Below are 23,939 nucleotides of genomic sequence, written 5' to 3'. Positions count from 1 at the left end.
TCCCCTGCCCGTCACGGAGAAGAGAGGCCACAGAAGCTTCATGCTTGGCTCTTCCAGTACAGTGGTTTTTACTGAGCTGTGCCTAAGGCTCTTAGTGATTGGACTCGTCTTTCAAGTTTTTCTCTTTATTTCTTTTCTTTTCTTTTTTTTTTTAAAGATTTTTAAAAAAAATTTATTTGACAGAGATCACAAGTAAGCAAAGAGGCAGGCAGAGAGAGAGGGGAGAGCAGGCTCCCTGCTGAGCAGAGACCCCAATACGGGGCTGGATCCCAGGACCCTGGGATCATGATCTGAACCGAAGGTAGAGGCTTTAACCCACTGAGCTACCCAGGCGCCCCTCTCTTTACTTCTAATTTAAAATGGTGGTTTTCCAAAATTTTGTTTGGCACACTGAATGCTCATTCTTAAACAGTGTTTTTAGACAGCCGGCTTCCTGGGGCTAACCCCCATCACATCAGCTTGGCTCATTGCGTGGCTGAAAGGAGATGAGCGGTGTTAGGACATAGTAGTACAACGCTAGTAACTAAACTGGTTGGAAAACTCTCCGCAGAGCAGCAGCCATCCCGTCTGGCTTCGATGTTTCTTCCCGTCCTCCCACTGAGGACCCTTCTCGGCTGTGCATCCTGTGAGGCGCGGGCAGGACTCGGGGCGTGGCAGGAGTGCTGTTGGGGAAGGGGACCCGGGATTCCCGGGTGGCAGTCTCGATGTTGCCGAGCCGGCTAGAGGCGCAGCGAGTGCGCCGTGGTGCCTGCCAGGAGAAAGGGGCATGGGGTGAGGGGTGGCGTGGGGCAGGTGGAGGGTCAGGGCTGGCCGGTGGCTGGCCGTGCAGGGGTGACCTTGGTCCGGAGGCATGAGTGCCGCCTGACGCTCTGTGTCACCGGCACGAGGTAGTAGCCGCTTCACACAGCCGCTGCTTCTGAAGTCCCTACGGGTCTTCGGGCCTCGTGTGTCCTCTTGCCGTCGGGCTCAGGCTGTGCGGCTGAGCTTCACGTCGGAGTCGGGGTCCTGAGACGTCGACACTAGGTCGCAGGGCCTGAAGCGGGTCCGAAGCATCTGAGACGTCTGAGGCTGTGCCCGCCGACCGCCCCCCTGCTTTCCATGCGCTGCTTGGGACTCCGGGGGCCTGAGGGCCACTGGGGCCCCCCTGGGGCTGACGGGGCTCGAGGCGGTGAGGCCCTGCTGCTCCCCCCGTCCTGCCGGGCGGCGGCTCCGTGCTGGCTCCAGGGCCAGAGCACGGCCATGCCCATCTCCTTGGCTCTGGGAAGCCGTGTCCTCCCCGGTCCCTCGGGCCTGCCTGCTGGTGAGGGTCCCGGGTTCCCCGTGGTGCGCGCCCCTCTGCAGGGCCCCTGCCTCGCTCGCCCCTCAGGCTGTTCTGTTGACAACGGTGCCTCCCGCACAGGCGCCAGTTGCTGGGGTGTGGGTGCCCAGCTCCGTACGCTTTTACAGCTCCCTCTGCTCTGCCCTGGGTGTCGTCTGGGTTTCTCCAGGCCAGGGCGGCGGGTCCACCCCGGGACGCGTGCTCACCGGGACAGCCTGTGCTGCCTTCCCAACGCTGCCTCTGTGGGCAGCCCCTTCCCCGCACCGACGGGCCGTCTGTATTTTCTTGGTTCACAGCCCCAGGGGGCCGCTCACGGCTGTCCAGGCTCGCCCTGCTCTTTCCTATGTGTTTTCCTTTTTCGGTGAACGTGACCTTGTTTGTTAAGGGGCAGCCAGATGCCCGAGTGTCACGCTGACTCCGCCCCCCTCCCCTGCCGCCGTGTTCCAGGCCTTGTTGGTCCTTCCTCGCAGGCGGCCTCTCCGCTGTCCCTTGGGAGTCGGGCAGGCCTCAGTGTGCAGCCCAGCTTACGGCGATGGAGGTCGCTTAGCTTTTCACCTCTGGCTCAGTTGTTTGTGGAGTGAAGAGAGTGAAGCCCGTGTCCCCGCGTGGGGGCGCCGATGGCAGAAGGCTGTGTGTGGAGGACGTCCCCCGCGGGCTTCCTGTGAGCGGCAGTGCCCTTAGCTGATTGTCCCCCACCCTGAAGGACATGGGATCCGCTGAGGAGCGGCCCTTCGGATGCGGGCGGACGGGCTTCAGGCCTTGCTCCTGTGTCCGTGGGGTTCCCGAGCCTGGGGCCTGCCCACAGGGGGCTGTGAAGGTTGTCTGGGCAGATGCTGGGTCACCGAGTGCCCGCCTTGCCCTCGGCCGTGTCCTCCCAGATGACCGCACTTTCCCGTGCATCTCGTCTTGTCTCCTCTGCAGGCCAGCCTCCAGGGACTGTCAGCAGGTGCATTCAGGCCGTTGCAGGCTTTCTGCTGTCCCATTGTTTGGTCCCACACGGGAGACCCCTTCGTCTGAGGCTTCATTCCATTCCCAGTGTCCATGCTCCTGCCTGGTGTTAGCCGGGTTCATCTGTCTTCGCTTCCCTGAAAAGGCCGTTCCCGCTCCTTCCTCTGTGCATGCGTCGCCCGTCTCTCTAGGAGACCCCGTCCTCTCTGGGGTCCTTTTGTAAGCGTTGGGCCACTTGTGACCCCCACCCCAGGTCTGAGATGTCCTGTGTCCCGCCAGAGTGCCTCTGCTCGTTTGTCTCTTTGCCACCAGAGTGAGGACTGTTGGGGCTGGCGAGTTTATTATTTCTGGAAAATTATGTGTAAATCAGTTTTTTTAAAAAAAGATTTTATTTATTTATTTGACAAAGAGTGATCACAAGCAGGCAGAGAGGCAGGCGGGGGTGGAGGGGGGAAGCAGGCTCCCCGCAGAGCAGAGAGCCCGATGCGGGGCTCGACCCTGAGATCATGACCTGAGCTGAAGCAGGGGCTTAACCCACTGAGCCACCCAGGTGCCCCTGTAAGTCAGTTTTTTAAGTTAGACCGTAAGTTAAATAACCTGAGATAAGCTTTTTTTTTTTACGAAACTTCCAAGGCATATTTTGTATAATGAAGAACTTATGTAAAGTGAACAGAACCGCTGCCCAGTTTTGTAAAAGGTGTTTATGTACTCCAGCTTGTGCATCCGGAGGTAAGGCCGTATGAATAGAGTAGAAACTCTGTAAATCTGGGAAGAGACACACCGAGGGTGGGCTGCTGCTGACCGGTGATTCAGTGTGGCGTAGAGTGTCGAGCGAATGAGAACCGGAAGGCGGCTTCATGCAGAAATCTGGTGGTTAGCTTGTCCGGCAGCTCTTCCTTCAGAACCTTGGGTTTACGGATGCAGGATGCTGAGGCTTACAGCGTGTGCTTAGAAGTCCTTTTCTTTCTTTCTGTAATGCTCTTCTGTGGCAAATGGCACTTTGCTGGGGGTGGGGCGGGAAGCAGTCACCTGTTCTACGATGGCATTTTTAATGGAAGTTTAGGAAGTTGGTCATTCTAGAAGTTATTCTAAGGGGAGCTGCTGTTAATCTGGAATCCGGGATAGGGTGATCAGAAACGTTCCCATTAGGGACTGCGGAGTCGGTTTCAGCGGGGGATGACCCCTCGAGAGCGTTATTTCCAGCCTTGTTTAGTGGGCAGGGCTGTTGGCCGTCCCCGAAAAGTGAGCGCCCTTGGGCTCGGTATCACGCGTTTCTAGTTCGGAAATGTCATTTAGGAGAGAGAGAGCGAAAACTGGAAAGTAGCGCAAACTTGTTCTTGTTTTCTTTTTAAACAGGGAGTTTTGAAAAATAAATGGTCAATTCTCTACCTCTTGCTGAGCCTTAGTGAAGACCCGCGCAAGCAGCCGAACAAGGTGAGAGGTTCCAGCGGCTTGTGCTTCTCTGTCTCAGCAGCTTGTGCCTTTCTTTTAAAGATCCACTCACGCATTGTAGCGCGAGCCTGCATGGGGGTGGGCGGAGGAAGGCGAGAATCCCAGGGTCTCGCTGTGACATCGATACCAAGTTTTTTTTTTTTTTTTAAGGTTTTATTTATTTATTTGACAGACAGAGATCACAAGTAGGCAGAGAGGCAGGCAGAGAGAGAGAGGTGAAAGCAGGCTCCTTGCTGAGCAGAGAACCCGACGTGGGACTCGATCCCAGGACCCTGGGATCATGACCTGAGCTGAAGGCAGAGGCTTTAACCCACTGAGCCACCCAGGTGCCCCTCGATACCAAGTTTTGATAGGAATTGGCTTCTGTGCTTAAGAGAATAATAAGAGAATAAACAACTTGTCTAGTTTTCTTGGTAGTCATGGAAGGTCAAGAGATTTTCTTTTCTTTCTTTTTTTTTTCTAAAAGATTTTATTTATTTGTTAGAGAGCCAGTGAGGACAAGCAGAGGGAGTGGCAGGCAGAGGGACAACCAGGCTCCTCACTGGGCAAAGAGGAGCCCGATGTGGGACACGATCCCAGGACCCTGGGATCATGACCTGAACCGAAGGCAGACGCTTCACCCACTGAGTCCCCAGTTGCCGCTCTTTCTTTAGCCCGGGTACTCACTTTTCTGGAGTTACGTCATTGCCTCAGATGTGACCGTGTCCCGTGGAATAGAGCGGGAAGACGGTCTTCACAGGTCGCTGACAGGAGCGTGCCGCACCGTTGTGTATGGGCTAGAGGACCTTTCAGGTTTTCTTGTGTCGTCACGTGTCATCACGAACGTGGATTACGGTCCTGCCCGTGTGAACTCTGCTGTCGCGTGGGCGCGGTCTGTGGCCCGTGTGGTGCCGGAGGAGCTGTCGGGCTGCCGCGGCCAGGGTGTCCGCTGCGAGGGGTGCTGTACCGCAGGGCGCTGTGGGTCTCCCGCAAGGGCTCTCTGTGGAAAGCCTCCGTCTGAGTAACGAGCGCTTGGATTTAGAGTAGTGCCAGCCCTGCAGACACATTTGAGTCATTACTTGGGTTTCAGTTTGCTTGGATTCTGAAGAATGGGCAGTTTGGAGTTTAGAAAACATTCTGCAGCTGCGTCGGTCCTGCCGTAGCAGTAGAACAAGTTACTGCTCCTGAGTACGAACCCGATCAGAACCAACATCTGAATACACGTGATCTTTATTGATTTGCGAAGTGTTCTGTCATTTTTGTATTTTTGTTTTTTTTAAGATTTTATTTAATTATTTTAGGGGTAGAGAGAGTACATAATCGAGGGGAGGGAGAGACAGACAGACTTCACAGCGAGTGTGGAGCCCAAGGCAGGGCTTGATCCCGCAACCCTGAGGTCATGACCAGAACTGAAACCAAGAGTCGGATGCTGAACCGACTGAGCCCCCCGGCGGCCCCGTGTCTCTATTCTTAATGGATTTCCTTTGCAGGTCTCCAGCTATGCCGCGCTCTTTGCCCAAGCGTTACCAAGAGATGCTCACTCGACTCCCTACTACTACGCCAGGCCTCAGACTCTGCCGCTCAACTACCAGGACCGCAGCACCCAGGCGGCCCCGAGCGCCGGCAGCATGGGAAGCAGCGGCGTCAGCAGCATAAGTGTGTACGCCTCAAACGGCCCGACCCCAACGCCACAGTCTCTCCTTCCAGGGTAAATCCAGCTTGCACACGCACATCACTTGAGCAGTAGAGACGGAAGAGCCCTCAGGCTTTGACCAGGCGTTCTGTGTGTTCCCTGAAACTCTCGGTAGAGCCTCGCGTGCGCCGGGAGTGTTCTAGGCACTGCGTCTGACGTGCTTCCTCCCAGGATTTTACTCTTTCCAAAAACCGTTTCCGACGGGAATTCTTTGCACTTCTGTTGTGGTTGACCGTGATGATGTGTAGTCTGCTCTCACCCTGTTAACGCGAGTACGTGTTAGCAGAGGCCCAGTGCGGAAGTGGGGCAGGATGGGCCTGTCGTTGTGCGGCAACTCGTAGACATTTCCCTGGCTGTGTTTCCGGACTGACTCTCCGGGAGTGTCGTCCCCTTCACTGATGGTGCTGTTCTCTTTGCTGAATTGTTGAGGAGATAGGTAAACTAAAATGAAGCTGTCTCGTCAAGTGCTGGGCTCTCCTGCGGACCGAGCGTCACGGCCCCGCGTGCTGCTCGGGCTGGGGGTGAGCTCCGGGAGCGCGCGGCAGGAGCGCTGTCACAGCTCACCGTGTTTTCCGGGGACACGGCCTGTGCTTGGGAATGGAACCGCTGCTCATAGAGTAGTGAACTCGAAACTTTGCTTTTCTTGTCTTTGTACGTGTTTCTGTGCATGGTTCGTTCCTGGCCATCACATTAAAGCCAACTGTCGTAAAGTGGGTGTTTTTCCAGACCAGTGACTAGAGAGTCGAGGTCGCGTGTGTTCCACGTGAGCATAGCATCCTGGGAAGGTAATGTGTGACATAAATATGGCTTAGGTTCTTGTCCCTAGAGCCTCGAATGTGTGCACCGCACGTGGGCTCTACGTGCCGTCTGGTCTCCAGAAAGACCGCAGAAGAGGTTCTGGCGTGCTCTCTGACACGTGTCCCGGCTGAGCGCCAACAGACTTGGTCGCCTTTGCATTGGAATTTGAAATAGTTGTTCTGACACTAAGACAACTGTGTAGAGCTGTGAACTGAAATGGCCCTTTAGAATTTTTCTCTTAAATCTAGAACTGCATTAAAGGTCGTAGTTCGACAAGTCCTGTGGGGGACTTTTCCCATCGAAGCTAGAAGAGAGAAAGGGCTGTTCCCTGCTCACTGTGTCGGTGGGGACAGATGGAGCTGTCCGCGCGGCACCGAGTGAATCCGTCTGCCTCGTGGAGGCTCGTTTGTGTGCTGCAGCCCTGAGAAGTGGTATTTTTATTGCAAGTGTCAAAACATACGTCCTCAGAAATCAGCTGTTGGGTTTTTAGAATTTCAAAGAGCAGCTTTTTTTTTTTTTTTTTTTAAGATTTTATTCATTTGAGAGAATGAGAGGGAGAGAGCACAAGCAGGGGGAGCAGCAGAGGGAGAGAGAGAAGCAGGCTTTTCTCTGAGCAGGGAACCCGATGCGGGGCTCGATCCCAGGACCCCGGGATCATGACCTGAGCTGAAGGCAGAGGCTTCACCGGCTGAGCCACCCAAGCGCCCCTCACAGAACAGCTTTGACTTATTCTCCACATCATCAAAAGCTGTCCTGACCTTTGTGGTTTTGTCTTTGACTTTACATTTGTACATTTTGGGAATTAATTGCAAATTATGATATTTTGTTTTGTATTGAACGTTGCAAATGCTGGGAGACAAGTGAGCATGCAGAGAGGGGACAGCACTCCAGCTTTTCAGCTTCTGTGGTCTGCCAGTGCTGGTTAGGTTTGAAGTTAAAATTAGTTGTGAATTTCCAAGTGGTTTGAGTAATGTATGTTATGTGTTTGTAAAGAAAAGTGAAATAGATTTTGATTTTCATGCGAAGAAATATGCAGGAGGTCTCAGTAAGAGCCTGACTGCCAGCTTCAAGGCCCCAACGAGCCCCCGGACCAATCAGCTGATGGGTTTGGGTAGGGCGGCGTCACTCACCCAGCCCAGATTTCTAACATTACGTAATCCGATATAGTAATGGACGCTGGATTTCTAGGAGTGGTTCGTCTCCAGTGAGCAGCCTGGGTGTGTGGAGGTATGAAATGCTCCTTCTTCTTTCAGACAGCCTCACCACGCGCCCGGAGTGGGGGACGGTCTGCGGCAGCAGCTGGGGTCGCGTCTTGCATGGACTCTGACTGCAAACCAGCCTTCCTCACAAACCACTACCTCAAAAGGTCTCCCGAACGCTGTTTCTCGCAACATGACAAGACCAAGGAGGGAAGGGGATGCAGGTGGTGAGTAAGGATAGACTTTAATGTAGATTTTCTTTGCATATTTAGAATTTATGCTTCCCTTCTCTTAAAATACTGATGAGGAGTCCTTGCTTACAATTGCCGAGTGGTGGGGGTTCTCATGATGAGAGGTTCGGAATCAAAGTATGGTCTCACGTGCCTTGGGAGGTTTGGCAGTGCCTGGGACATTGGAGAAACCCACTGAAGATTTAATTTGATGGTTAAGTGGATACATGGAGGGTCTTAAAACTCCACTAGATCCCAAAAGAAATGAGTTTCTCTCCGGAGAGCCTTATGAGTAGCAGTGTTTGGAGCATGAGCGTCTGCGGACAGAGGAATGGGCTTCGTTGTTGGCTCGTTCCCTGCAGCTTCAGAAGTCCCTCTGGCTGCTGTCTTTGCTTATGGAGAAGGCGAGGGCCGGGGTGTCTGTGTGCACCTGGGAACACGGCCCAGAGCGCGGAGCCCGGCCCGTGCAGCTACCCTTCCCGCCTCTCTCCGTCCTGTAACACGGGACGGCTTGGGAGGCTTTGGCTGGGAGGCTGGTGTCCAGACGGGAAGAGTGCCTTTCTCCGATGCTCCTTGGCTGTGGCTTCTGATCTCTAAGCAGCGTCTTCAAGCCCGTGTAATGTGAAAGCTAACATGAAAAGGCGTCACAGTGTTACTGGTCAGTCCGGAGGAGCAGGAAGGGACGTGTGAGGGACGCAGGAAGGGCAGGCTGGACAGGAAGCTGCGGCGGCAGATGAAGCCAGACACGTCCAGGGTCTCATGCAATGTGGATGGACTAGACGCTTCCTTTAAAGGACATAGAATTCTGTTGAGACAGTTACGTACTCTCAGAAGAGATGTGTCCTAAATGTAAGGACGCAGGTCGGTTCGAAGTGAGGGGACGGAGAGACGCATCTTGTAGACGCTGACCGCAGGACGACTGCGTGGCCTCGTCCGCACATCGCTGTGGCAGGAGGCCGTGGCAGGAGTGCCTCCAGGCCAGAGGGATGTTCGTAACAACAAAAGGGTCAGTTCTTCCGGAAGAAATAATGCTGCCGAGTGTATGTTCTGGTCTCAGAGCTTCAGGTGTGCTAAGGAAAACCAGCCGCCCTACAGGGAGCAGACACCCGCGGTTACAGCTGGGTGTTTCTACTTCTTTCGCGGTAGTTGATGGAAAGACGTAGACAGAATGGTCCATGATGGTAGGCGGGTAACATTTGAACAGCGGTACCGGCAGTTTGACGTCGGTGATGTTTATGGAATATTTTCTCCATGACTGAAATACAAACCTGTCCTCACCTTCTGATTCTCTGCCCCAGTTCTGGGGGGGCCGACCTTGACTGCAGACACGTTGCATTTTCCCTCCCCCTGATAACTTGAATGAATTTCTGGGCATTGCCTCCTTGTCATTGGGCGTCCTCTAAACTCTGACTTAGTTTTTGTTCAGGGTTCATGGAAATCATAACTTTTCAGCTCTGTCTGCTCCTCTTCATGCGGTTGAGGACGGACCTGTGTCAGTCTGCGCGCTGTGTAACACCCAGCTCTGCACACTCTGTTTTAGGGAGGCGTCACCTGTCTCTCTGATGGACTTGTGCTGCTCCTTCTTGTGTGTGTCGCCCCTGGATTGTGTATTAGGTCCCCACACGCTGCTGTGTGTCATTTCTTTAAGACTTTATTTTTAAGTCATCTCCGTGTGTAGTTGGGGCTCAAACGCACGCCCCCGAAATCAAGAGAGGATGCTCCACCGACTGAGCCAGCCATGTACCCCACTGCCTTTTTTTTTTTTTTTTTAAGACTTTCTGTGGAAATAATCACATGCTCTCCATATCCTTTTAAGAAAATTCCTGTTTCGTAGAACTTCATACTTTTTCCATCTTAGGCTCATTTTTGTTTGGTTTTAAAATTTTGTCGTGGTTGCACATGCATAATGTAAAACTAATTGTGTCCTAAGATTTATTCCGTCTTCAAATGGAATTTGTTTGCTAATGACTCTCTTACAAAACCGTCTTTCAGGGGCTGCGGAAGTGACGGAGGCAGCGCTCGTCAGAGACATCCTGTACGTCTTCCAGGGCATAGATGGCAAGAACATCAAAATGAGCAGCGCGGAGAACTGTTACAAAGTGGAGGCCAAGGTACAGGAAGCAGCCCCCATCGGACCTGCGCCAGCAGGAGAGGCCGATGCCCGCCAGGCCAGCGGGAGCTGTGACGAGGCGGAATTGGGGTGACGGGGGCCAGAGCTGGCTTTGCGGGTTGGCTGCGTGGTCAGGGCCTGACGTCCGGTTTCCTGTGTGCTCGTGGCTCGTGGCTTGTGTTTGGGCCCTTCTCCTTCCTCATCTGCCCCCTACGTCCCGTGTGGTGGTGTCAAGAGGCACCCTAGGGCCGGTATGGCTTGGCATCTCGGCTCTGGACACACAGTTCTCAATAAGGTGCCTCTGCTGGCCTGCATTCACCTTCCAGAACCTGCTGTCCCACAGCCTCCTGCAGCTCAGGGCTGTTGGAAGAAGTGGCCGAGGGCATAGGCCGCCCTGGGGGCTCCTCCCGTCAGGCCTCAGGGAGGTGCCCCTTGAGCCTCACACTTCCACAGAGGCTTTATCTCCCTGCCAGCACCTGGTGCCTTGTTTCCCAGAATCTGGTTTTGTCTTTATTGATGGTGTGTCCGCACTTTGAAGTTCCCTGTGTTGGAGCCTGAGAGTTAACTGAAAGTACAAATGATTGAGAAAAGTAGTATTGAAATGCTAGTGTTAATTTTTAGGTCTTGATATATTTACCTTGTAGGCAAACCTAAGTAAATCTTTGAGGGATACGGCAGTCAGACTTGCGGAGTTGGGATGGTTGCACAATAAAATCAGAAAATACACCGACCAGAGGAGTCTAGACCGCTCATTTGGACTTGTGGGTCAGGTACGTACATCGTTACCAGAACATTTAGGACATCGTTCGTTTTGGGGAATACTTAGTGTACTTAAAATCTTGTTGTGAAAGTAATTCTTAAAAAGACGTTTCTTTTCAAATAAAGAAGTTTTGGTCATAGAGCATTGTAGCTGTCACGGTCCACTCCAGACAACAGAGGCCACAGTGTGTGGACAGAGATCGCCAAGGATTGTGCGTCGTTCGTGGTTGCTGTTGGTGGACGCAGGAGAGTGCGTGAACGCATTGAAAGAAACCCCACGTGACGGCTTGCGTGCCACTTTCAAAAATGCAGACCGGTGTGGAGGCTGATGTTTAAAGAAACAGGTTTTACCCTTTGCAGGTTCTTTCCACCGAGTATACCTCGGTGTATATCCTAGCGTTCGTTCCGGAAAGTTCTTGTCTCAGGACCAAGGGAAGGTCTTTCTTACAGCTTCTGGTTTGTCACCTTTGCAGTGTTTAAGATAGCCGAGGTGCAGTGCAGTTTTAATAACGCGGGTGTGGCGGATGATTGGCCAAAGCAGCAACAGTGAAAAATTGGGAGGAACGGGCATGGAGTTGCCAGTTTTCCAATATTGCTAATTAAAAACATTGGAGAAACTTAGATTCTACCTGAAGATCTGGCAGGAATATAATCCTAAAGGATTATTGTCTAAAGTGAATACACTTTTAGCTGTCATCTGTGTCTTACATTTCTTTCCTGCAAAGTTCATGCTAAGGCACGACACGTCCCTGACGTTAGCTACAGACGTGGCGGGGCGTGAGCACGCGGGGTCCCGTCGACAGCATTTCAACCCTGCAGCGCACCTGAACGGTGGAAGCCCCGGCGCCCGCACACTCCGCGCCGACTGGCGTGGGAGGCTGTGTGGCACGTGAGGACGGGGTCGTGCTTCATGGTACCTGCTTTTTCCCGCAGAGCTTTTGTGCTGCCTTGCACCAGGAGCTGAAGGAATACTACCGGTTGCTCTCGGTTCTGCATTCGCAGGTAAGCTTTGCCTTTTCATGTCTTTGGGATTTGCAGTGCTACACAGTTGCAACTCCGTAGAACTTTTAAGTTTCTTCATAATTACTTTTAAAAGGTAAAACTGGTGTTTGTAAGGCGTGGCTCTCTGTGAAGTTCCAGTATCTTCTGGAGGCGAGCGCTCTCGCTGTCAGGGTCCCGGCTCCCGCATTAACGCATCACTAGGAGCCTGAAGGGGCCGCTCTGCTCTCAGAGGGACGTTCGCTTCGCGCTCACTGTACGTGGGTTGAGAACCGATGGACGCATTTGGTGGCTCGTACTTTCACGTTTCGTCTTTGTGGTTTCTCAGCTGCAGTTAGAGGACGACCAGGGCGTGAATTTGGGCCTCGAGAGTAGCCTGACCCTCCGGCGCCTGCTGGTTTGGACGTACGACCCCAAGATAAGACTGAAGACTCTGGCGGCCCTGGTGGACCACTGCCAAGGTTGTTCTGCATCTCCTGGACCTGCCTTATGTCAAAGAGGGTTTTGGGGAACGTCATCTACGTTTGTTTCATGCCTGCTCGTGTGCATCCTTCCGTGTGCCGGTCACGTCAGGCTTGTAGATAACTTGCGGGGAGATAACCAGCTGCGAACACGGCCCTGTCCTTGCATTTGTGGAGGCGTAGTATTTCATCGACGTGAGGGAAGGAGGGAGGGCCTAGCTTTTCAGGCTTCCGGGGTCCTCGGGCTGTGACTGTTCATGTCTGTGCCTCTCTTACTTGCCTCTGACCTGGCAGCCTTTCCTGGGGTCTCTTCCCCCCGAGGTTATGGCGCACGTCCGGGCTCTCCAGTCGTGTGTCCCACACTCTCAAGCGTGTGCATCCGGCTGAGGCCTCTCCTGGGCTCTTGGTCTGCATCTCTGCTTGTCTTCTCAGCACGTTTTCTCACTGCGCTACCTTGGCCAAGAGCCGCTTTGTCTTTTCTCTTGGGCTGTAGTGTGTGGGCACGGATAGTCTCTCCCTCTTCGGGTCAGGAGGGCAGAGTGAGACTCGTGAGGAAGTGCGCCGGTGAGGAGCGCCTCAGCGGGGCGTGCGGGGAGCGTAACTCGGGTGTCCTCCATGTGTCCCACAGGAAGGAAAGGGGGCGAGCTGGCCTCCGCCGTGCACGCGTACACGAAGACAGGTGACCCGTACGTGAGGTCGCTGGTGCGGCACATCCTCAGCCTGGTGTCCCACCCCGTGCTGAGCTTCCTGTATCGCTGGATCTACGACGGGGAGCTCGAGGACACGTACCACGAAGTAAGGAACCTCTTCCGGCTTCGGGTCAGCTCCGAGAGGCAGGGGCGCCTGCGCCCTGCTGGGCCGCTCCCTGTGGCCGTAGCCTTCCCCTCCCCGGGAGGCCAGCCCGCTTCCTTGAGCGCCGCACGTAGTGTGCACGGAGCTCGGAGCCCCGGTTCCCTCCGAGCAGCGCTGCAGGAGCTCCACGGAGAATTAGTGCCCGGTTTTAACGGGGGGAGCTCAGGAGGTCCTGTCCCCTGCCCGGGACTAGGACTGGGTCTCCCATGCTCGTCCCCTCGTCCTCGCGGGGCAGCATCACAGGTTCTGTGGCTCTGCAAGATGACCACGTGAGCTAGACGTGGGCCCTGCGGTTCGGCAGTGCTGGGGACGGAGTCTGTGTTCCTGCTGCGCAGTGTAGGTGCGGTCTGTTCCGCGGGGAGGCCACACGTGTGCTCCCGAGGACCCTGCGCCCCGCGGGACCGCATGGTAAGGTCTTCCTCTGACATGGAGGGGGAGGGGCGCGACCCTCTCCCAGCCATCGTCAGGCACGTCGACACGTGTGAAGCGGTTGGGCCGTCCTTGGGTTCTGGAGAGAATAGGGCAGTTACCCCGCAGACGCACCGCTGGGGCTCATGGCCACGGTGGGGGAGGCTCACGGGCAGCAGGGGTTGCGGCAGCGGGGGTGTGGGGTGGAGGGAGGCCGCTGGTGAGTGTGGGGGGTGCCTGCGATTTGTGCCCCCCGGTCCTGGGTTCGTGGGCTCACCTAGTGTCTTGTGGGTGAACTTGGAGCGGTCGTGAACTTCGCGTCACGCTCGCATTGTTTCCGGATACTCGTGCTGGAGCCGGGCCTTTGCAGACAGGCATGGCTGCGGAGCCCACGGCGGGTCATGGCTTTGCTGTGCCCTTGAAGCCCTCGGGTGGCGTCCGCAGGTGCTGGCGTGGGCGGCTCATCGCGTCCCGCGGCCCCTTCAGTGGCGGCGCTGCCGGCCTGCGGTACTGCTGTGCGCACTGATCGTGGACTTCCCGCCTGTGCGCAGCGGCTCCTCTGTGCGGCTGCTGGTCTTCGCGGTCACGGCCTTGGAAAGAACATCCTTTCCTGTGCCTCTCTCTGTATTGACCGGTTTCTCTAAGGTCCGCCCTGGGAGGTGGCACTGCTCGCCCTGGGAGGGCATCCTTTAAATCTTGGTTCTGCTCTTTCCGGCTCCGGGGCGGTGCTGCCCGTTCCCCTGTGCTGGCCCTCGGTGGTTCCTGCTGCTCCCGCCCGCTCAGCTCTCCCACTCGGTCTTGGAACGGCTTTTGCTCCAGCGTGTGATGCGCGGCATCTCCTGTGATGCGTCTTACTGGTTCCCAGTGAGATGGGCCAGCGTCCGTGTTCATTGGTTGTTTTTATTCTACTATTGCTGTGTCTTACGTTTCCCATTTTCCCGGCGGATTTGTCTGCTTTTCTAGACTTGAATCTTGGGATGGTTTTATGTATTTGGATATCTTAGCTCTGTGATAGCAGTTTTTTTTTTTTAAAGATTTTATTTATTTATTTGACAGAGCTCACAAGTAGGCAGGCAGAGAGAGAGGAAGGGAAGCAGGCTCCCCGATGAGCAGAGAGCCCGATGCGGGGCTCGATCCCAGGACCCTGAGATCATGACCTGAGCCGAAGGCAGCGGCTTCACCCACTGAGCCACCCAGGCACCCTGTGTGATTGCATTTTTAAAATTATTTTTTTAACTGTTTTGTTAACATTATTCAGACTTAGAGAAAAGTTGTGAGTCGTAGGAGAGTCACAGATTCGACTGCTGACCTTCCCCCATCGTTCGCTTTGCCACATCTACTGTATACGGCACATTCCAGTGCACAGCACCTAACAGGAAATAGAGGTGTTCCCAGAGTCTTACTGAAATTGGACTTTATCTCACTCTCAGATAAAATGGAGTCAAGATTTTCCTGGAATGACATACAGAAATAAACGATTTATGTAGTGAGAAAAATTAAGATTATAAAGAGATGAAAAATTGTCCCTTTTTATTAATAAAGAATTTATATTCCACATCCTTCTCCACCTATAATTAATACATAAACTATATGAATTTGGGTGATTCTCATTTTCTTTTTTTTTTTTTTTAAAGATTTTATTTATTTATTTGACAGAGATCACAAGTAGGCAGAGAGGCACAGGCAGAGAGAGAGAGAGAGGAGGAACCAGGTTCCCTGCCGAGCAGAGAGCCCGATGCGGGACTCGATCCCAGGACTCTGGGATCATGACCTAAGCCGAAGGCAGAGGCTTAAACCCCTGAACCACCCAGGCGCCCCTGATTCTCATTTTCTTAATAGCTGCCAGCTGACTTGATGAACTTGGTTTTCTCGGAGGTTGGGGTAGGAATCGTCTGGATCCTACTGGCATACTTATATTGCTACCCATTAAAAGTCAGAGCCCAGACTGGCTAATTATCTTCTTTAAATTTAGTACCTGATTTCTAATTTGTAATACTTTTTCTTTCTTGAGAATAATTTAGTTTGCGTTTTCTAGCAGCGAGGTTTTCAAGGCGTCCTTAATTATACCACCGATTCATCGTATGCGTCTGTGTTTTTAAAATAGGCTCTGAAGTACCGCCCGTTCCTTACCAATTGTCTGCCTTCGGTGTGATTTGGGCTTGTTTACTCGTTTATTTTGTTGGTACTCACTCTGGGACCGGAGGACCGACGGCAAATGAGATAGTCAGGCAGACTTCCGGACTGATTGTCCTCTCGACGTCTTCTCTGCTGTCTTTGAGCACTGACTCCCTGGGGTGAGACAAAGCAAACGCTTTAAGACTGGGGTAGCTTATGTGAGGTTACTCATTTTGGAGAACTCTTTTTTTTTTTTTTTATTTGACAGAGAGAAATCACAACTAGACAGAGAGGCAGGCAGAGAGAGAGGAGGAAGCAGGCTCCCTGTGGAGCAGAGAGCCCGATGCGGGGCTCGATCCCAGGACCCTGAGATCATGACCTGAGCCGAAAGCAGAGCTTTACCCTACTGAGCCCCCCGGGCGCCCCTGGAGAACTCTTGTTGCAGAGGACGTATAGCGGGTAAACAGTGGGTTTTATTTATTTAAAGAACAAGCATCCCCGTCGAATATGGTATTAGGATGAGCAAAATGATCACCTCAGCTGATCTCAGATCTGGCCTCATTGGTGAAATGTTTGTTATATGTTTTTCCGTTTGTATAATTTCACACTTCTAGAAAAGTCAGAAGGACGGTACAAAACACTCCTCAGACTATCTGAGTACTAACACTGTACTACAGTAGATTTGCCTTTTTTTTTTTAAAGGTTTTATATTTCCCGGTGCTCTCAGTTGGGGTCTGAGTTGAGAGAAGGGCTCGGGCTCTCCAGGATCGGCGAGTGTTTCGTTCGCTGGTGACTGCTCAGCCCGTCCCTCATGCCCCAGAGGAGCTTGTCTGCTTCACCGGTTGCGCCGCTGGGATTTCTCGAGTGCGTCGTGACGGACAGCTAAAATGAATCCTTGACGTAAAGCGTGTGACATTCCCGGCTCTGGGCCTCCCGTCGCTGGTACTCTGACTTCGGTGGGCTCACGCCGCTCAGCAGTGGGTCTTGTTACAACTCAGCTGCTTCACCACTGTTGGGCAGAGCCTCAGGGATCCGGTCCCGGAGTCCCGTGACTCCGCTTCAGCCTCTCACGGCTCTCTGTCCTGGCAGGCGGCTCGGCCTGCCCTTCCGACCTTCCCTGCGCGTGCGGTGGTGGTGCCGGGCCGTGGGTCGTGCCGATGTGGGAGGGTGAGTTAGGCACGTTGTGCGTGTTCTTACGTCGTTCGCTCATAATTAACAGAAGAAGAGCACCAGGTAAAGTCTGAGTACCCGCCGGCCCTCTGATGTCTGTGGCCTTTCGGTTATTCGTGGTCATCTTGGGCTTCTCTGCTTTCTGTCGAAGCACGCATTTGTAAATGTTCGTTTAAGTCTTTGATTAATTTTGGGAAGGTTTTCTTTGCTTAAAAAATATATTTACCATAAGAATTTGGTTATTTAGACAATTGCCTTCTGTGTTTGATCCTTAAATGATTAAAATTTGAGTATTTCTGTGTCTTCAGTTCCTGCGTTGTTTCATTTTTCCTCATCTGTGTAATGAGTCACAACTTAGTTTTGAAATCACATTTCTTCAAGCATATGGTTCATGCAAGTAGCTGTCTGAGAGTCTTACAGCCGCTCTTTCAGAAGTAGGCATTAAGTACCTGCATGTGGAAATGCTCCGCTCTGTAATCAAAGAAAGCACAAAATGCAGATAAACAAATTGTAAAAAGGACCCAGAGAAGAAATTCTGGCGTTGAAAAGTACAGTAACGGAAATGAAAAAACATTGCTAGTGGCTCAGCAGCAGATTTGAACAAGAAGAAAGGGGTGTTGCCCGTGGCCGATGGGCCATCTGGTCTGCGGAACTTGAAGGAGGAAGGCTCATCAAGGCCCACAAGAGTCCCCCCTGGAGTCAAGCCGTGGAAAGACAGAGAACCCTAGAAGCATCATGCACGTCCTCACGGAGAAGGTCCTTGAGTGGGTCAGTAGCTGATCTCTCCCCAGAAACCGTGCGAGCCAGCAGGTGGTAGGGTGACTCATTTAAAATGCTGAAAGGAAAAACTGTCATTAGGAATTCTGTATCCTATAAACGCCACCACCTCCAAAAGTGGAGAAACGGAGTTATTTGCACTTAATAAAACCTGAGAGTTCCTAGAAACACAAACCATCGGCACCAAGTCCTGCAGAAACAGAGAATCCGAACAGACTTAAGACAAGTAAGGAGATTGAGTCCATAGTCTCAGGCACTTTCCAGTAAAGGAAAGCCAGGGCTGGATGACTTCATTGGCGAATTCTACCAGATAAGTAAAAAGTTAGCATTAATTTTTCCCAAAGTCTTCCAGAAAATCGAGGAAAGAACACTTCTTAACTCATTTTGTGAAGCTAGTAGTGTTAGTGTGATTGCAACGCCAGAGAAGCACAACCCAAGAAGACTGCAGACCACTGTCCTTCGTGGGTGGCATCGCAGGAGTCCTCACAGAGCACTAAAATGGGCCGGAAGGGGGGATGGTCCACCCTAAGCACGTGAGACTTCTCCCAGGAATGCAGGGGTTGTTCAGCAGAATGAAAAAAAAATGTAACATAACACGCCATACTGATAAAAGTGAGGGAAAAGCACAGCCCAGTCGATGCAGAAAATGCATTTGATGAAGTTCATCACAAAATAGGAACAGAAAGGAGCTTCTCACCTTATCAAGGGCATCTGTAAAACACCGACGGTGGCATCATGATGGTGAAAGGGTGGACAGTCCAGCCCCAAGTTCAGGACGGGGGCTCCATTTTCCCCACTTCTCCTTCACACTGCACTGGGGGCTGTAGGCAGGGCGGTCAGACAAGGGAGTAACCGTTAAAAACAAAGACTCTCAGATTGGAAAGGAAGTAAAATAGTTTCTGTCATAGATGACAAAATTTTATGTGTAGAAAACTAAAGTGTTCGTAATATGTATCTGATAAACACGTTTTCCACATGAGCTGGGCGCAAGATCACACACGGAAATTGGTCACTTCGTTATATGCTTGAAATAAACACTCCAAAAATGAGAAAATAATCCCACGTGTGATCGTGTCCGAACTGACCAGCGCGTGGGGAGAAACTAGAGCGAGGAGGGGGAAGAAGTGCACACCGAAAACCCCAGAACTGTGGGCAGAAATGAGAGCAGACCTCAGTGAGCGGGGGCAGAGCGTTCCTGGGTTGGGAGAGGGCGTACAGTGAACACGGCAGTGCTTCCCCAGATGATTGCAGATTGGACGTAATTTCTATCAGAATTTCAATGGCCTTTTTGCAGAAATAGGAAGGCTGGTCCTCAAAGCCCTGTGGAAGTCCATGGTGCCTGGAGAGCCCCACAGTCTGGAGAAAACCACCACCAAAGTTGGAAGATTCACATGTCCTGATTTCACAACATGTGACAGTGCACGGCAGTCAGAGTTGTGGTCCTGGCATGAGTATAGACGGGTAGATCGAGAGGGTAGGATTGAGATTCCAGAAATAAGTGTATTCATTTTTGTTCAGTTGATTTTTAACAAGTGCCCCAAGACCACTCATGAAGAAAGACTAGTCTTTTCGGCAGGTGGTGCTGGGACGGCTGAATATCCACACACGAAAGAACGAGTTGGACCTCAGTTGGACCTCAGATGTGTACCGTACGTAAGAAGTAACTCAAAGTCGATCTCCCGCGGAGATCTATGAGCTCTTAGAGGTTAACGCAGGTATAAATCGTTGTGACTCTGGATTAGGCAGTGGTGTCTTAGATGAGTCACCAAAAGCTTAAGCAACAAAAGAAAAAGATAAATTGATTTCCTCAGAATTAAAAACTTACGTACTTCAAAGGACATTGAGAAAGTAAAAAAAAATAACCCATAGACTGGGAGAAAATGTTTCAGGTCATCTGCGTGGTAAGGGTCTAGCACCCGTGTGTAAAGAACTGTCCCGCCTTGAGCACAAAGATGAACAGCCCAGTAGAGAAATGGGCCAAGCCCGGAGATCTTCCCGAAGGTCCGCAGGCGGCCTTAAAGAAGCCCAGGAGAAGACGGGAACGTGGGTCGTCAGGGAAGTGTGAACGGGGAAACCACGGTTGGATAGCGGCGCGCACACTCATTGGGATGAGAAGAAGGAGAAGCCGGAGCGTGACAAGTGTCGGTCAGGACTCTGAGAAGTTGGAGCCTAGCGCGGTGCTGGTGGGAACAGAGCGCTGCGACCGCTGGCGCACGGAGCTGCCGGTGCCTCGGAGGCCCCACGCGGATCCGGCCATCCCGGTGCTCAAGAGCAGCCGGCACACATCGTCACTGAAAACCGCCACAGCGGCATCACAGAATCGCTGCTCCTTACCGCCGGAGTCCAGAGCGGAATAGGGCCAGCGTCGGTGAGCTCATGGGTGGGCCAGCAGAATGCGGTCTGTCCGTGTCCTGGAGCGGAACAGTCAGCCGTAGAGGGACTGAGACTTGGATGCGTGCCGTGACATGGGCAAACAGTGAAACAAGCCAGACCCGAAAGGTCCCATACTGGATGCTTTCGTTTACGTGAAACGTGCGGGATGGACGAATTCTTAGGAGATTTGTGTTGTTGGGCGGGGGAGAGAGGGACCGGGGAGGTCGTTGCCTGACGGGTATGCGGTCTGTCTGCAGGTGGAGAAGATGTTCTAGGGTTCGATAGCGGTGGTGGTTACACACTTGTTACGGAAAACACTAAAAAAGCTCTGACTTCCACTTTCAAATGCTGATTGTGTTACGTGAAGCTCCTGAGATGTAACTCTCCTCTGCTGAGTTGCTTCTGCCTCTTTGCCGGTTTGAGGGTGTCCTCGGTACCTCCCACGTGTTCAGGCCGGAGGAGAGCCTGGCCGTTCTGTCTCGGGTCCTTTGGGCGGGCCTTGGGAACCTCGTAGGGAGGCTTGACGTGGACTGTGACGTGGGCACGGAAAGGTTTTAGAGCACGACGAAGCCCGAGACTGCAGCCCTGGCCGGACTCGAGCGGGATGTGTGCCGAGCGTGCGGTCAAGGGTGGGGTGAGGAGGGGGCGCGTGCTGAGGGCCTCCGCAATGCACACCCGCTCTCGCTTGCAGAGCACTATCTTGGGAGTTTGTCTCTGGGGCGCTGCGGGCGTGGGGGGAGCATAACCGTCAAGGAAGAATATGAAACGCTGCATACGAGCGAAATTATGAGGTATGGGGCTCTGTTTAACCTTACGGGGTGTTTCCGGATTGAATACTAAATGAGCCCTACAGTAATGCGTGTTTTTATCAACATGTTCAGTGAGAAGTGATTAGCGACTTGGACATCTGTGCACGAGCTTTTCGCAGGTGATGGGAGAACGTCTGATTTCAGAGTCACGGGGACTGCCCTTCATTCTTCGTCCTTCGCATTTGTAAGGGAAGGGAGAGCCGAGTTCTGGAAGTTAGTGCCGAAGTGCTGTTCCCTTCGCTTGCACACGTGCCCACGCCTTTCTGCAGTCAGTGCCCACGGACCTCGGCTCAAGAAAAGTCGCAGCTGGGAGCTGGCTTCCTGCCGATTAGCCCAGGCCAGAGCGCGTACGGTTCGCGCCGTTCTCCTGCCTTGGGGCGGGGGTGGGCTGGGGGGGGCGGGTCACGTGGGGGACCCGGAACCTCCTCTGCCCTTACCTGTCCCTATGGAGCTTTTGGACCTTCCATCTCTGACCAGCCGTCCGCTGCTCGGGCACTTCATCACCCGAGGCTCCTGCTGCAGCAGGACGTCTGTCTGGCTCTGGAGCGCTCGCGTTGTGTCCCGTCTAGTTCCCTTGCGGGGGCTCTGTCACCTGCCGGGACCAAACCACGCTCCCTGGAAAGGCTTTTCTCCCGCCGGTCGGGGCTTGGCATCCTGCCTTCGCTGCTCTGGCGCTGGCCGTTTTGCAACCCGGGAGGGAGTTGCTTTTCCTTTCCCCGAAATTCCAAGTGGCTCCGAGCCGTGTTGTTTCTGATAGGGAGTCGTTCAGACCGCCTCCGGGTCCGCCAGCTGGGGCTCTACGGTGAGTTGTTACCGAAATACAGGCCCCTGTAGCCCTGCCAGCAGGAACTGCTGTCCAGCTTTCGTTTTGTTCGTCTTCTGTTGGGAAATGCGAAGGTGGACCCAAGGAGAGCTAAGAGTTTATAGGTACGGTAAATGATGAGCAGGTACGTTCAACATTTGGAAGAAGTTTCTGATGATTTTTGGTGTTACAAAGTGGTGCCAATGAAAGCATTTGGTTTTCGCTTTCTTGCTAGTGCTGCCTGGAGAAGCTGTGTCTGTTAGGCCTCCGTAGCTCGCAGGGGTCTTCTCCCCGGAGTGTGCGGTGAGCAAGTTATGCCCGTTTAAGGTAAGAACAAGATAGTTCCAGTTTTCTTCGTTCCTTTCCTTTTTTCTTTTCTTTTAAGAATTTATTAGAGCGAGCGAGCCAGAAGAGCGAGCACGAGACGTAGGCGGGGAGAGGGAGAAGCAGATCCCGCCGAGCAGGGAGCCGAATGCCGAGCTCGATCCCAGGACCCAGAGGTCATGCCTTGAGCTGAAGGCCGACGCTTCCCTTGAGCCACCCAGGCGCGCCAAGATAGTTCAGTGTTAATTTATTTTTATTTTTCGCCTTTTGGATAATCCTTGTCAAAGGGGGAGGGGCTTCAACTTGGAGCCAGAAAAGAAGGGCAAAGGTAAAAGGTCTTTTGCTTTCAGAATCGAAAATTTTCAAACTTGCTTCCGATGTTTGCTTACGTGCTGTAAAACTGAAAATCCACATCCCTGTGTGGGAAGGTCAGTGACTGAACCAGAGGGAATGCAGCGGCTGCTTTCGGGGTGTCCGTGGCGGAGGCACTCAGCACTCTTGGTCCTCTGTTTCTGTTACACTCTTGCCAGGAATTACTGAGTGTAGACGTTTGCCAGGCAAGATAGCGTGCCATCCTGGCACTTCTGTGCCCCGCCGCTGGCATGTGGGACGCACCCGCTTACCTCCCGCGGTACCTTTCCCGGGTTCAGGCCCCGCCCCGGTCGGGCCTCTGTCACTGCCTTCCCCTTGGCGGGGGTGGGGCTCGTGGGAGTTGCCTGTCTGTGGACAGTTGGGGTTGGGGTCTGCGCGTAATAATGGATCTGTTTCTTAGAGACTATGCTGCTTGCTAAGAAAATTACCCTCTTCATTTCTGTTTTTAGTTAGGGAGGCCTTGGCATTTGTCCAATAGTTAATGAGAAATCGTGGTACAATTACGTTATATTTTTTTCTCAGTTCTTTCTGTGTTTGACACATTGTGAACATTAAAGAACCTTGAGTGGAAAATGCATCAATGAAATAAAAGCAATTATGTTCTGGCCTTGGTTTCTTCCCTCTGTGAGGGTGCATTTTTCAGAGGATTAATTAAATGCGGGAAGTACCTATTCCTCCCCGTGTTTGCCGGCAGATGGTTGCACGCTGCTCTGCCCCCGCTGAAGTGATGCTTTCATAATTCCTAAAGATAACTGAATTGTCTGAGTTTTGTATCTTTTAAAATAAATTGTCTTACTGCTCTTACTGCTCAAAACCCGGATACACTCCAGCTCAGGCGAGTTCGTGTGGTGTTTGGAGAAACGAGCTCTTTTTGTTAAGTGAGTAACTGATCAAGACAATTGACGCGCGGTTCGTCTAGCCTGCCGAGCGGTGGGCCACAGCGAGCGCGGTGATCCGACGACCTTTTGGATTACTTGTGGTGGGCTGATGACATTTAAAAAACTTTCTGCCAGGGATAATTGACGTGTATCTTGAAGTGGCAGTAGGTTAACACTGATTATACCGCTGGCCTTTACTAGTTCCGTGTTTAAAGTTAGCGAATGTAAATCAGAAAAACCTAAAATGTAAAGATCAGTAAATACCTTGGTAATTTCAATTTGTACCTAAAGATAAGAAATTTGAGTTGAAAATAAATATAGTGATCTTATCCTCTTGGTCATAAAAATATTGGCATTTATTCAGATACCTGCTTACAGAGGAGATGGGCTGCGTGTAATGGATACCACCTAGGCCTGACTTAACGCCACTAAAAATTATGTTTCCTTAAATATTCATCCTTGGGAGTAGATTTTCCGTGAACAGAAAAAAAAAATCCTTTTCTTTGATTGCCTTGGAAAAGTGATGTTACTGAGGGGTTTCTTTGTACTGACACCTTATGCTCACTCGCTGGTTTGAAGTACTCAGTTCTTTTGGATAGTATTTTTGCTGATTTAAAAATATTTATTAATTAAAAAATTTTGAGCATATTAACAGGGAAAGTTTATTAGTGACCCCATCTTGAACAGATAACCTGCTCATATTTTCGTGTGTTTCTCTGTGTGGCAGACATGGCGCGCGCATGGTATTTTGTAACCCTTTTTCTTCATTTTAATTTGAAGCGAATAATAAAAAAACTTCTCAGCCTTCATTGAATATATTTCTGAAACATACTATTTTGCATTCCTGCTTTACCAAATAGCATTTTTTTTTTAAATAACGATAATTTCATGCCATTGAATTTTATTATTCTGTACCAAGGCTTGGTAGAGCGTGATCCCTGCAGGTCCTGAGAGGCACATGGAAGTGGTTTTGTGGATATGTGCGTGGTTTTCCACCCGGTTCTTGGAAGGGTTTAGGATTGTTAAGAAAAAATTTTAGTTTTAATGACTACGTGATGCTGTTTTATAATTTGTTGTCTGTTCCCTTGTCTTTAGACAGGTAGTGTAACGTAC

The 23,939-nt window shown here is 52.1% G+C and overlaps 1 protein-coding gene across 2 annotated transcripts in view; it reads left to right on the top strand.

Annotated features, from left to right (window-relative positions):
* TUBGCP3 (tubulin gamma complex associated protein 3) overlaps positions 1-23,939 on the top strand; it is a 65,164-nt gene that overhangs the window by 14,265 nt on the left and 26,960 nt on the right. For both annotated transcript variants that reach the window (XM_046028272.1, XM_046028271.1), the window contains exons 4-11: positions 3,623-3,700; positions 5,188-5,405; positions 7,442-7,614; positions 9,610-9,728; positions 10,372-10,497; positions 11,420-11,488; positions 11,814-11,946; positions 12,575-12,741. In XM_046028272.1, the coding sequence (XP_045884228.1) occupies positions 3,623-3,700; positions 5,188-5,405; positions 7,442-7,614; positions 9,610-9,728; positions 10,372-10,497; positions 11,420-11,488; positions 11,814-11,946; positions 12,575-12,741 (1,083 nt within the window). The remainder of the gene's footprint in view (positions 1-3,622; positions 3,701-5,187; positions 5,406-7,441; positions 7,615-9,609; positions 9,729-10,371; positions 10,498-11,419; positions 11,489-11,813; positions 11,947-12,574; positions 12,742-23,939) is intronic.

The sequence above is a fragment of the Meles meles genome, chromosome 14 (assembly GCF_922984935.1).
Source record: "Meles meles chromosome 14, mMelMel3.1 paternal haplotype, whole genome shotgun sequence".
NCBI classification, from domain to species: Eukaryota; Metazoa; Chordata; class Mammalia; order Carnivora; family Mustelidae; genus Meles; species Meles meles.
This window is presented reverse-complemented; position numbering and strand designations above follow the sequence as displayed.